Here is a 12,705-nt window from a genome sequence, read left to right as displayed (position 1 = left end):
GTCCCACCGCCCGCCAGGCAGTCTTAAAGGGGCCGCAGCCCGATCCAGAGGCTGGGCGGGCTGCTCTCTCCAGACCGGCTTGGTGGGGGATCTCAGACTCCCGGACAAGACCGGGTGGCCAAGCGCTGGAGGCGGGGCCCCAGCGTGTCGCGCTCGCTGCACCTGCTGATTGCCCCGCCCACTAGTTTCGGGCGCAGTTTCTCTGCTGGCCATCAGGGGGAGGGGCGCCCAGATCACTTAATAATAACAATAGCTGACTTTTTGATTCAGTACGTTGCACATGCCAGGACTTTTACTCACCTTTCGCGTCGTCCTCGCCAAAACCCTATAAAGTAGGTGGTACTGGCTTTCCCACGTTCCAGATAAGGAAACAGGAGGGTGAGCGATCCTCCCTCCCCAGGGCTCATGCTCATAGCAGGGGTTGGCACGTTTCGTTCCTGCCCAGCCTCTGCCCAGACAGGTGTGTTCAAACAGGTCTGTGCCAGCAAATGGATCCGTTATAAAGGGTCCCCTAGCAGATGTTTTCATTCGCAGGTGTTCCTTGCAGATGGCCCACAACATGAAGGATACAGATGTTTTCCCACGGAGATGCCCCAAATAGGTGTTTTTTTTCTTCACTGACAGGTGGGCCTCCATACACGTGAGCCTCTGTCCTGCTGATCCTCCCCACAGATGTGCTTCCATATGAGTGTGCCTCATACAGATGTTCCCAGGTCTTTCCCTCGCTTGAGCGCAATTCTACGCAGGTGTTTCTCATACAAGGTGGCTTCTTTTACCTCACAGGTATGTTTCTCAACAGGTGCTCCTCCACCCATGAATGCATTATACAGTCTCCCTCCCAGTAGGTGTGTTCCAACAAGTACACACCCATCTGAGTACGTTTCCACAGAACTAGGTCCTATACAGGTGTACTTACCTGCAGGTGTGTCTCATACAGGTATTTACAATACATTTCCACACAGGAATTCCCCTGGACAAGTGTTGTACATTTCACAGATGTGCCATGCAGATGCGTTTCCAAAACAGGTCGACACCGCACCACAGTGCCTCACTCAGATGTTTGCTATGATGCAGGTGTGTTCTATACAGATGTTTTCCACACAGGTGTGCTTCCATTCAGCTATACCTCATATAGATGTGCTTCAATACAGTTGTAGCCTGTAAGTGTTCTTACACGTGAACCTGTGCAGGTGTCCTCTATACGGGTTTGTCCCCACACAGATCTTGACCACACAGGTGTTTTTTCGGTAGGAGTGCCTCATACACAGGGGTCTACATGCCCCGTGTTTCCACACCTGTGCGCTCCTACAGATGTGCCCGCAGTACAGGTGTGAGGTCCTTCTAACAGCTGCGCGCTTCTTCATTATGGGATTGGCTTCCGGTTACAGGTGCGCCCTGGGCACGGCCCCGCCCCCTTCTTGGCTCCGCCCTCTCATCTAGGCTCAGGTGCACAAGCCGGAAGTGCGCTCCCCTCCCAGGTGAGTGACTAAACTTTCCGGGTCACGTGAGCGGGCGGAGCCGGTGGTGTTGGATCAAGCGACCGACGGACCGACCGAGGTTCGAGAGAGGGATCGGGACCAGGAACTTGAGCGAGGTCTAAGACGCCTGGGCCAGGTAGGGGCGGCAGGACGCGCGGCTTGGTCTGTCGCCTCCCAGCCCCCTTCACCGAGTCCTCTTCCTTTCTCCAGCCCAGGAACGCGCGCCTGGGAGTTAATCTTTAATCGCTGACCTCTGGCGGCGGGGGCGGGGCGGGACTCGGGGTGCCCTGGCGCCGGTCGCCTCTCCCGTGGGCCTGCGCCTGGGTCCAGCCCCCAACCCCACACCCGGGACTCTCTCCTTCTCCCGCCCCCAGGTGCCCAGTCGTAGGTACCCCGGGCGCAAGATGCGGTAGGAGAGGCGCGCGCGAGAAGCCCCATCCCCGGCGCTGCCAACCCCTCACCCAGCCCATGGCGAACCCCGGCCTGGGGCTGCTCCTGGCGCTGGGCCTACCTTTGCTGCCTGCCCGCTGGGGCCGAGCCCGGGGGCAAAGTAGGTACCGGGCGGGAGCGCTGGGGGGAGGGTCCGGATTCCTGGGTCTCTGCTAGGGGCGGGGCTTAGAAGCGCCGGGTGCCTGGGGCACAGAGAGAGGGCTCTAGAATTGGGGAGTGGACATGGGGTACCTTGGGAAGGGGTCTACAGGGTTAGCCTGGGGGTTTAGGATTTCTGGCTCCTTCCTTGGACGGTGGAAGTTAGTCTACGAGAACTCCTGAGTTCCCGAGGGCGGTGGATTTGTGGACTGGGGTGCCCGGCTCCAAAGAGAACGCGGGAGAAAGGGAGACTCGTGTACCTCTGTGTATTCGAGTGTAGGTGAGGTGTTTGGGGTGATCTGGGAGCCAGGAGGAGGGGCTGGCTTTAGGTGGGGACCCAGCCATTCAGTCCTGGGGGGAGGTGTGAGTCAGACGCTCCAGGGAAAAGCAAGACCCGCCCAGGTCCTTAAGGGCTCCTGGGCCAAAGAGGTGAGGGGGCAGGGCTGGGCTTCCGGACACCTTCTGGCATAATAGCCCCCAACTCAGCACAAACAACTGCTGGTTACTCCCTGCTGGGTTCTGCTGGGCTGCAAGGTGGGGGGGCTGGTCTACCCAAAAAGACTCAGTGGGGCAGTTTTAAGTGGGCCCTGCTGGGGGTCTTGGGGGAATGCCCTAGGAAGGTGTGGCTGGGCTGAGATGGCAAGGCCAGCTGGGGACTGATTTATTCTCTATCCAGCCCCCACAGCGTCGGCCCCTCCCGCCAATGGAAACACCACTATTTCGCCTTCTGGCTCCAGCTCCAATGGGGCCCTGGTGAGTTGGGGGTATATGTGGGAAGACGGCAGCAAGGATGTTATTTAGGGGGTCTCACATGTAGCAAGTAGAGGGGATTAGACCCCCCCCACCCCCAGAGGTGGCAGGCCAGGGTGGCATCAGAGAACCCAAAGTGGAAGAGACCAGAATATCATAATGGAGGTAAATTGGGAGATGAGAAGTCCCAGCGCAGGGACACTAGGAGTCCCTGGAGGGCACACAGGAATCCTGCACATGGCAGGTGCCAGCAGCCCCACGTGCCCCCCAGGCAGCAGGCGAGCTAAGAGCCCAGACGTGGGGGATGCGGTGGGAGCAGGGGTCCCAGATGTGGCAGGTACTTGGAAAAGGGGGAATCCCAGACCTGGCAGGTGGGGGAGACTCAGAGCCCTGGAAAAGGTAGATGAGGATCTAGGAACCCTAGGCCAGGTCACCAAAAGTGGCAGGTGTGTGTGTGCGTATGTGGGGGAGGATGCCGCACAGGTGGGGGTGGACAGGATCCCTGGGCTCAGGTGAGTCACACTTGTCCCCTCGCCACAGTCTCAGGAAGCCATCACCGCCATCATTGTGGTCTTCTCCATCCTGGGTGCCCTGCTCCTGGCTGTGGGGCTGGCGCTCTTGGTCCGGAAACTTCGTGAGAAGCGGCAGACAGAGGGCACCTACCGGCCCAGCAGCGAGGAGCAGGTGGGTGCCCGCGTGCCACCACCCCCCAACCTCAAGTTGCCGCCGGAGGAGCGGCTCATCTGAACACTGGGGCCCGCTGCAGCCACCACTGCTGCTCAGGACTGCCTGGTGCTGGCTCGAACACAGTAGCTGCCACCAAGACACCAGCCTCTGATGGCTCAGGAGGACATGGGGGGCAGAGGGGCAAGGGGCACCCGCCTGGCAGGCTCTGCGCGCAGCATGCTGCCTCTGCTTGACTCTGCCTGCAGCTGGGGTGCCAGGGCTGGGGACCTGCTCCCCGCTTGCTGAACCACCTCTGTTGTGCCACGCAGGCCCGAAAACCCCCTCTCCTTTTTTGCAGTTCTCCCATGCAGCTGAGGCCCGGGCCCCCCAAGACTCCAAGGAGCCGGTGTGGGTCTGCCTGCCCATCTAGGTCCCCTCCTCTCCACCCCTCCCCCCACTTCTTTGCTGTGTGATCTTTGGGGAAGGAAGGCAGAGCCCTCTCTGGGCAATCAGACCCACCGTATGCTTAAGAATAGAAGAGAAGGAGTTGCTTCAATTCTAAGGCCTTGCCCTGAGGGCAAGGGAGGGTGGGGACTGCTCACTTTTTATATATTTATATAAAATTGGTAGTGAGATACAATAAAAGCTTTTTTTGAGCTGGTGGGGGCATTAACCTAGACAGAAGAAGCAAATGCAGAGGTGAATTATAAGGTTGCAAGGGTCCTAGGGGACCTGGCAGGGGACTTCCTAGAATCCCCCCCAGGGAATTTCAGATGCCCCTGGAGGGAGGGAGGTGGGAGGGATAGGTTTCTGAGCAGAGAGAGGGCCCTAGATAAACTCACCAGGAAAAACCAGCTGTGGGCTCTTGTGGCTTTATTGAGGGACTGGGGTGTCCTCTGGCCCCCTGATCTTTAACTCTCAAAGCACTTCTTAAGGTCAGCGACTCTGGGCCGGCTCCTGGCCTGGGGTTCTTGCCAGTTGCTTGTGGGTGCAGCAGGGGGATCAGGGGCTCCCTGCTCCTCGGGCAGCTGGAGGTGAGCATGCCTTGTTAGCAGGACCTTGGGAGGCTGGGTCGTGGGGGTCTCCAGAGAGCTGGGGCCCGAGGAAGAATGCAGGGGCTGGGATGTCCAGGCATTGTCAGAGTTGGGCTTTGTGGGGGCCAGAAGTGGGGAGCTTTCTGGAGGTGTTGGCTGGGTGGGAGCTGTGGGGAGCATAGAGGAGGAGCTCTCCTGGGCTCTAGAATCTTCAGCTGCTTTGGGGGGAGGAGAGAGACGAAGGATCAGAGATTCCGTGAAAGGGGAGAATTCAGGGTCCCCTTGGCTGCTTGGGTCTGCAGACGCTGTCCAGGACTGGGATGAAGAGGTGACTTCCTGGTCGGCCTCTGAGGGTAGCTGGGGATTGGGGTTCTTTGAGGCACCGGTGTCATCCAAAGGCTGGGCGTGTTGCAGGGACAGCAGGTGCACAGGCAGGGACGGGGGCTGGGGTTCTGTGGGTTTCTCCTCATCCAGTTGCCATCCTCTTCCTGGTATGTTGGGCTGGGCGGGGTGGAGGGACAGCAAGTTGCTGGCCTTTAGATGGGGCAGGGGCTGGCAAGTTGGGTGGGAGGGGGAAGATTGGGATGGGGTGTGTGCTGTCTCTCACCAGGCTGAGGCAGCTGTCCAGGTCCCCTCTGTGACAGCAGTCTAGACTCTGGCTTGGTCGCAGGCTGCCTGCGCTCTTGGCTTCCACACTCAAACTGTCCAGAATCTCGCTCAACAGGTCCAGTTCTTCCCCAGACCCCAAGAAACTGCTGTCCAGAGCTTCCTCTGCCCACAGGCCTTGGGCGCCCTCAGGACTCAGAGGGGGTGTCCTGGGCATGAGGACAGGTGACCTCAGATATTTGCCTGACACCCCCCAGTTCTGGTCAGGCTGCTCTAGAGAGCTTGGGGACACTCCTCCCCATCAGTCTTGGCCTCCCACTTCTAGCAGCGGCACCCCACTTTGAGCCTTACCCCTCCCCTGGGGGCTCAGAGGGTCCTTCTTCTAGGCGGAGCCTCCTGCTGGGGCGAAGGGGCCTGTTCTGCAAAAGATAGATTTTGGGGGTGGGGGATAAGACCTCAGGAGCTGTAGAATCAGGGGACTGGGGCTTTCCAGAGGAGGATGAGTTTGAAGCAGGTGCCAAATATTAGGGTAGCTGAAGAGGGAGGTGAGATGTCTGGTTGGAGGGATAATTCCAGGTGTGCATGGAGGAGGGGTGTTCTCACCTGTCCAAAGTGCTGAATGATGGGTCGACGCTGTTGCAGGCGATCTGAATGGCTGAGGGCCCTCAGGGAGCCTCCCCTCTGGATGGCAGAGTCCCCATCCTAGGAAGAGGATGCATGAGCTCGGAGCCCCTCCGCCCCTCCCCCTTTGGTATTATTGGGCATTCATTGGTCTTACCTTGAACATGAGGCTCTGCACACCCTTCAAGCCACTCTTGGCCTATGAAGGGGCCAAGGGAAGAATTAGATGCAAGGGTGATTGGACCCTGGGAGTTTGAGAGCTCAGCCCTCTGTCTCCTAGGACAGCTGCCATCTGTCCACCTATGTCCCACAAATACATCCACGATTCCCTATGTGCCACCATCTGAGAAGTTAATACAAACTTTCGCCCCTTTGAAGACTACAAGAGGAATATTCTCGAAGGAAGTAACCCCCCCCAATTGAAATGGGGGAGTGGCTAAGCAACATGGCAAAAAGGTGTTTGTGTCTCAAAAGCCGGGAAGAACAAAATTGAATGGACAATGTTGAGCTGCTGAAGTTGGCCCCAGGAAACTTTTCGGTTTGGGAGGAAAAAAACCAAAAAACCACAGGGCAGAAGCTAGGATTGTATCTGAGGAGAAAAGATGTTGGCCAGTGAATCTTGGCTGTCGATTTTAAATAGGCAGGAAATTATTGTGATGAAAATGAGTATGGACTATGAAAAATAAAAGTGGGAAGAATTGTTAACAGTTTAAGTGCTGGTTTAGTTCTGATAAACACATCTGCACTTAGAATGTTGGGGTGAAAATGTCTCATCCCCACTAAGTGATCAAAGTGTCCTGTGTCCCCTCTCCCTTGTCACCCCAGCAAGAATGGCCTGTCCAGAGTAGCCTCACCGAGCGGTATATGTTCTTGACGGCTGGTTGGGTCTTGGCCTTGACCGAATGCAGGAGGGCGCCACCACCTTTCTGGGGGATAACACACCAACGAAGACAGGCTTGGACATTTGGGGACCAGACCCCATCTCCCCACCCTAGGCTGTGAGATACTGAGCAAGTTCCTCTCCCTCTCTGAATCTATGTCTGTTTCCTCACTTCTGTGGGTGAGCGAGCTCATGAGCTTACCTGGCGACTGTTGTGGAATTCAGTTAATCCAATAAGAAACACTTAATGAGTGTTTGGTGTAATTAATTACCTTTAGGTTGTCTGCCCAGAGCTGATAGGAGCGAATTGTGCCTGGGGTGGAGAGAGAGGGCTGTGTGTCATTGAAGGCAGGCTTTAGGCTGGAGGTGCTGGTGGGGTGGGGACTCCAGGGCTGGGCTCACCTGAGGAGGCTCCGCAGCAGGTGATCTCCTGCTCAAATTGATCTGAGAAGCCCTCCCCCGTGTTGAGCTTCTCCAGTCGGCCTTCGATGAACTGGGGTGGGAGTCAATGAGTCAGACACAACTGTGCACGAGGACTCAGCAGTCTGCCTGCTGTCGAGGTGGACAAGCCATCCCTGGCCCCACCAGGAGCCACCCTTAGGACCTGGGGCACTGGAGCCCACCTTAGGAACCAGAGATCCAACCCTCTTCCCCACCCCACAAGTCAGGGCCTGTCCCCAGGGACCAAACCTCAATCCTCCAGACCAACCCACCTCCTCCCAGTGAGCCTGGAGTAGGTTGACCCCCCCACCTTCGGGGATCTGGAGTCCAGCCTACTTACCACCCCTCCCCACATGTCCCTAGGATGCAGAAATCCTGACCTGCCTCCCCTGCCCCCACCGAGGGGAGTCAGCAGTCAGGACTTGCCTCCTCTGGAATCTGACCATGTGGAGCCCCACCCCTGACCCAGGAAGATCCCTGCTTATGGGACCTGGGAATTTGGTCCCACCCTAGTCCCTCTTGGGAACCCAGGAGTAGTCAGGGGCTCCCATCTTTAGGAGCCCAGGAGTGCTTGCAGTCCTGCCTCCCCGGCCCCAGGGACCCTGGGAATCCTGCCAGACCGGCTGCAGCCTGGCCCTCAGGGACCCAGCAGTTCCCCTCCAGCCCTGGCTCCCCCCTCAGGGCTCTGGCGCACCTGCTTGAACAGCTGCAAGTGCACCGCCTTCTGGTGGAAGGCCTGCAGGGGGGCCCCGGGCTTCTGGGACAAGAAGGCTTCCTCACTGAAGGTCACCGGCTGGCCCTGGAAGAAGCACCCGCACCCTGAGCTCCCTGTGGCTTTCCTGTCCCCAGTCACCTCCTTCATTCTACCACTTCTCTGTGCAGCAAACATTGATCAGGCACCTGCTGTATGTCTGACCCCTGTGCAGGGCTGCAAGGAGGACTTGGGCTTTTCCTCTGAGGGAGGTGGGAGCCCTGGAGGGCTGTGGGCAGAGGAGGGACATGACTTAACTTAGGTATTCACAGGTGGCCTCTGGCTGCTGCAGGGAAGACAGGCTGTGGTGCTTGGCGGGCAGGACAGGTGCAGATTTGGGATGTGTTGCAAAGGCAGAGCCAACATGAACATCAGATGCTCACATGATCCTTGGGCCACCCCGCCCCGCCCCTCAAAGATTGTAAAGAATGGTTGTGAAAAACAGAGAAGGAGGCTTGAGAAGTCAGCAGTTCAAGGTCAAGGACCTGGCTTCCACATTCACCCACTGTGGAATTTCTCCAAACCTCATATGTAAAATGGGACTATAATGCAATAGGATCCATCTCATCATAATATTGTTGTGAGCATTAAATGAGATAATAGTAATAACAAAACCTAGCTTTTATGGAGTGCTTCCTATATGCTAGGCAGGATTCAAAGTGCTTGGAATATGCTGTTTCACTGTCTCAAAAGACCCTTTTGGGTGGGCCTATTGCGATCTCATTTTACAGATGAAACAGAGGCCCGAAGTAAGCATTCCATGAATGATAGGTATCGTTATTAATGTGATTCCTTCCAGAACACACGAGACCTCTCCCTTCTGGTCCCTGCTGCTCACCGGGCTGCAGACGAGCGCGTCTCGGTACCCCCCGAAGAGCAGAGCCTGGGCTTTGAGGAAAAGACGGGACACCCCTTCCCCGGGGACCAGAGCGACCTTCCTTAGCCGAAGTCTCAGCAGGGACACCTAGAGGACAAAGCGGGTGGCGCTGAGTGGGAGGGTGTGGGGCGCAGGAGGGTGGCAGCGGGCGACACTGACCACGTCTGGGGGCAGCGCCTGCACGTCGTTGAAGGGCGTCTCCAAGGTGTTGGAGTCCACGTTCATCATAACGACGTCCTCCAGGGCTTTTTCTCGTACTTTCTGCGGGGGAGGGCGGGACGGCCACTCAGAGCCTGAGGATCCCTGGCAGGGGAGAGTATCTGGGGATACAGAGGGAGGGGAACCCCTCCCGCCTCGCCGTCCGGGGGGGTCGGCGCTCACCTCGGCGAGACTGGCGTGCACTCCAATGAGGTAGGGCATGGGCGCGCTGCGGACCGAGGGCGTGGGGTCACAAGGGCACCGTCCCCAGGCCTTGTCCCCAGGCCCCGCCCCTCCCCAGACTCCTCCCTCACCAGCAGTAGTCCAGCAGGTGCGGGGGCAGCGTGGGGATCAGCACGTGCTCCCAGCGCATGGGGTACAGGAGGCCGCAGGACGCGTGGACGCACGATGTCAGCTGGAGACGCATGGGGTGGGGGTTGTGGAGTCAGGGCCCGGACTCCCAACTTCGAGGACCCACTCTGAGACGGTGGCTGTCCCAGCTCCATTTCCCACGTCCCTAGTCTCCTGTCCCCCCTCCCCTCCCCGCTTCTGGGTAAGGGGCGAAAAGTGGGACCCTTTTAGGAATCATATGGACACCGAGAATTTGGCTGAGTACAGTGTGCTTTGAGCGGGTGGAGCGGGGACTCAACCCGTTCTAATTCCTCCCTTAGGTCAGAGCCAATATGCAACCTTCCTGGATCCCACCCCATAGGGGTAGAGCAAGGACGAGCTTCCACTGATCCCACCCCGAAAGAGGCGGAGCTACCATTCAGCTTGCTCTGGCTCCGCCCCTAGGAGTGGAGCCACTTCCTACTAACCCCACCCTAAAGAGGTGGGGCCAAAATGCAACCCTCTGGCCCTGCCCCCAGGGGTGGAGCCAGCATTCAGCTCCCACCTGTCCTTTCTCCAAGGGGCAGAGCTAGAATTTAGTGCTCTCTGGTCTCATCCTCCAGAGGGGCGGAGCCAGGCCTGTTCTGGTGCATACGGGGTGGAGCCTGGACTCAGTACTCCCAGAGAGGAGGAGCCACAGCGCTCCTCCCTCCAATTCCCTCATGGGGTGGAGCCAGGATTTAACTCTCCCTGACCATCAAAGGGGTGGGGCCAGGATTTTGGCCTCAGGCTCCACCCACCACGGGCGGAGCCAGACCCACGCCACCCCCTGGTCCGCTGGGGGACCCCCCTCACCGTGCTGAGCTTGCTGGAGGTGAGCAAGACTCTTCTCTCCGCCAGGAGTGCGGCGAACAGCCCCACGATGTTCTCGGCGGTCACAGCCACCACCAGCTCCGTTAGGTTCCTCTGAGGAGCAGAGAGGTGCTCTGGGCGTTGACTGACACCAGGAGCTGGCATACCCCTCCAGGTTTGGGGACCTGTTCCCGCACCCAGTGTCCCCTCCCGGTTCCCTACTCACGTTCTCAGGGATGGATGGTAGGCAGCCGGAATCGGGAGCCACGAAGCAGGAAAGCTGGAGGGGACATTGGCAGGGAGCATCAATCAGTCATGGGGCTGGCCTCACTTGGACACCCAGCCTTTCAGGTGGGTCCCCAAGTCCCTCTCACCGGCTTGCCATTCCCGGGAGCAGGTGGCTGCACGCCCTGCGCGCTGGACATCGTCACTCTGCTGCCCTGGGGGAGAGTATAGCTGTGTGGTCCCCAGGGCGCAGCCTCCTCACCCACCTAGGGCCCAGGGCTGGGGGGCTACTCACCAGCTCCAGATCCACTGAGGTCTGGGACCCAGGCAGGGACTGCTTCAGCAGATCGAGAAGAACATCCTCAGCCTCTGAGACCTGGGTGGGAGTCGGGGGTCCTGAGGGCCATGACTCAGGCTAGGTGGCCTGGGAGGGGCGGGGAGCAGGACTCCTGTAGGAGTGAGAGCAGGGCTGGTCTCACCTGGTCCTGGGCTAGGAGGTCTCCCACTGTGTTCAGTAGCTTGTAGAACACCTCGAACCAAGGCAGGTGGCTGTGGAGAGAGGGGACGGGTTTCATGAAGCGCCCCTAGGCTTCGAGGACCTTCCTAACCCCCACCCCAGACCCTCATATGCCACACCTGAGGATGCAGAGACAGCTGTGGGCACCAGCCCGCAGGCGGCAGAAACCGAATCTTCGGTTGCCCGCTAGGTCCGTGAGGGCAAAGGTGAAATGCTGTACCGCGGGGCTGGGGGGCTCCCTGGAGATGGGAAAGGCTCTCAGAGAGACCTGGGCGTTCTGGCTCTCCGGCCACCCCCACCCTCCCCAACAGTGCTCCTGGGGCCCTGGGTTTGTAAGTCGCCAGTTGGCAGGATCCCTGCATGCCTGGGTCCCTGGGTCCCTGGGTGTGTGGGTCTCCAGTTTTCTGGGTCCCTTGGTATTCTAAATCCTAGTGTTCGTAGGTCTCTTGGGTATCTGGGTCTCTGGGTCCCTAGGTGTCAGAGCCCTGAATCCCTTGAGCCCCTGGGTTCCTTAGTCCCTGGATTTCTGGATCCCGGGGTCCCTGGGTCCCTGGATCCCTGGGTCTCTGAGTCGAAACTAGGTTTCTAGTTGTCGGGATCCCTGAGCGTCTGAGTCCCTGGATCTCAGAGTCCCCAGGAGTATGGGTCTCCAGATATTAGAGTCTTTGGTTGTTGAATCCTTGGGGTCTTTTAGGGGTCTCTTGGTTCTCTTCACCCTTCCATACCTTTCCACATCAAAAGGGAAGCAGAATTTAGGCACCATCTGCATAGCTTCCTGTAGATGGAGAGAAACACAGGCTGTCTGACCTCTCGGGTTTGGGCCCCACCCCTGGACTCCAGGTCTAAGTCCTCGAGTTTCCTCCCCCCAGGGGACTGGCTCTGGCCCTGGGGGAGTAAGGAGGTAGCCTGAATACCTGGTCCCTGAAGTCTGGAGGGAACTGCCGCAGGATTGCGGGATCTGTAGGGCAGTGCAGGCCTCTGAGTTCAGGGCCCCAGGCCCACCCTCCACGCCCCCCTCCACCCACATGTGCCCAACTCACCCTCCTGCAGAGACGCAGGGCAGGCTGCTTCGAAGAACCAATCAAACACGGCAGGGGCTCCCCCTCTGTGGGACATGAAAGGGCTTAGCGGGTCCAGGGACTAGCTTCTGTGCATGAGTGTGGTTGTGTCGGCCACTCTGCACGTGTGTGTGATTGTGTGTGTGTGCACGCTGGTGTACACATGACCCCCAGGGGCTTGTGGCGGTGGCGGTGTGGTTGTGTGAGGCTGTGCATGCAGCGGTGTTGATTATGCATCCAACAAGTCTGGGACAGAGCAAGAGAGTGTGACTGTGTGTGGGTGACTGTGTGTGGCTGAGTGCATGGCTTGTGTGAGCGTGCGCGCGCGTGTGTGTGTGTGTGTGTGTGTGTAATTCAGTCTGGTGCCTGCCTGAAAAGATGTCCTTACATCTTTGGGGTGGGACTATGAGGGTGTATGGCTGAGCAAGTGTGAGGGTGAACGATGCCTGTCTTTTCTTGCACGGCTATGAGTGTCACTCAGGAACTGTCTGAGCATCCTGGGGGCTGTCTGTGTGTCTCCGAGTACGAGATCCCAGAGAGCCCCGGTGGCCAGCCCCACATTTCTCATCAGAGAAGGGAGAGCTGGACGCTCTGGTACTTACCTAAGCTCTACATTCTCTGCCTTCCTCCCTGCCCCCACACCACACAGAGGATGCTGAGACTTGGGTTCAAGAAGTGAGACAGGAGGGACACCAATGGCAGACAGAGTCCCTGACATGGGGTCCCCCGGCACTTCACCCCCACGTTGACCCGAGTCACACACGATCACCCACTCACATGGACACCCAGCCCCCCCTCTCCCCTGATCACCCACACTGCAGACCCCCGGAAGC

General features: G+C 58.5%; 2 protein-coding genes across 3 annotated transcripts; one reads left to right on the top strand and one right to left on the bottom strand.

Moving 5' to 3' along the window:
• The first annotated feature begins 1,485 nt into the window (after positions 1-1,485).
• CRB3 (crumbs cell polarity complex component 3) lies at positions 1,486-3,916 on the top strand. 2 transcript variants are annotated; one of them, XM_069479575.1, is made up of 5 exons: positions 1,486-1,614; positions 1,853-2,028; positions 2,752-2,819; positions 3,357-3,500; positions 3,841-3,916. In XM_069479575.1, the coding sequence occupies exons 2-5, from the start codon at positions 1,947-1,949 to the stop codon at positions 3,910-3,912; spliced, it is 366 nt and encodes a 121-aa protein (XP_069335676.1). In that variant the 5' UTR covers positions 1,486-1,614; positions 1,853-1,946; the 3' UTR covers positions 3,913-3,916. The 2 variants fall into 2 exon arrangements, with proteins under 2 accessions (XP_069335676.1, XP_069335665.1); XM_069479564.1 differs by having other exon boundaries at positions 1,492-1,614; positions 2,743-2,819.
• Positions 3,917-4,382: 466 nt separating this feature from the next.
• On the bottom strand, positions 4,383-11,766 carry DENND1C (DENN domain containing 1C). Its single transcript, XM_069479551.1, has 21 exons — positions 11,729-11,766; positions 11,540-11,589; positions 10,934-11,053; positions 10,777-10,846; positions 10,593-10,673; positions 10,447-10,512; positions 10,299-10,352; positions 10,076-10,186; positions 9,205-9,305; positions 9,074-9,119; positions 8,852-8,953; positions 8,654-8,779; positions 7,759-7,863; positions 7,026-7,116; positions 6,896-6,936; positions 6,598-6,669; positions 5,901-5,942; positions 5,726-5,824; positions 5,474-5,541; positions 5,124-5,331; positions 4,383-5,017 (listed from the first exon to the last, which is right to left on the bottom strand). The coding sequence occupies exons 2-21, from the start codon at positions 11,581-11,583 to the stop codon at positions 4,394-4,396; spliced, it is 2,271 nt and encodes a 756-aa protein (XP_069335652.1). The 5' UTR covers positions 11,584-11,589; positions 11,729-11,766; the 3' UTR covers positions 4,383-4,393.
• Between the last annotated feature and the right edge of the window lie 939 nt (positions 11,767-12,705).

Source organism: Eulemur rufifrons, chromosome 2, assembly GCF_041146395.1.
Source record: "Eulemur rufifrons isolate Redbay chromosome 2, OSU_ERuf_1, whole genome shotgun sequence".
Taxonomy (NCBI): domain Eukaryota; kingdom Metazoa; phylum Chordata; class Mammalia; order Primates; family Lemuridae; genus Eulemur; species Eulemur rufifrons.
The sequence above is the reverse complement of the archived record's forward strand: the minus strand, read 5'-3'. Positions and strand labels throughout refer to the sequence as shown.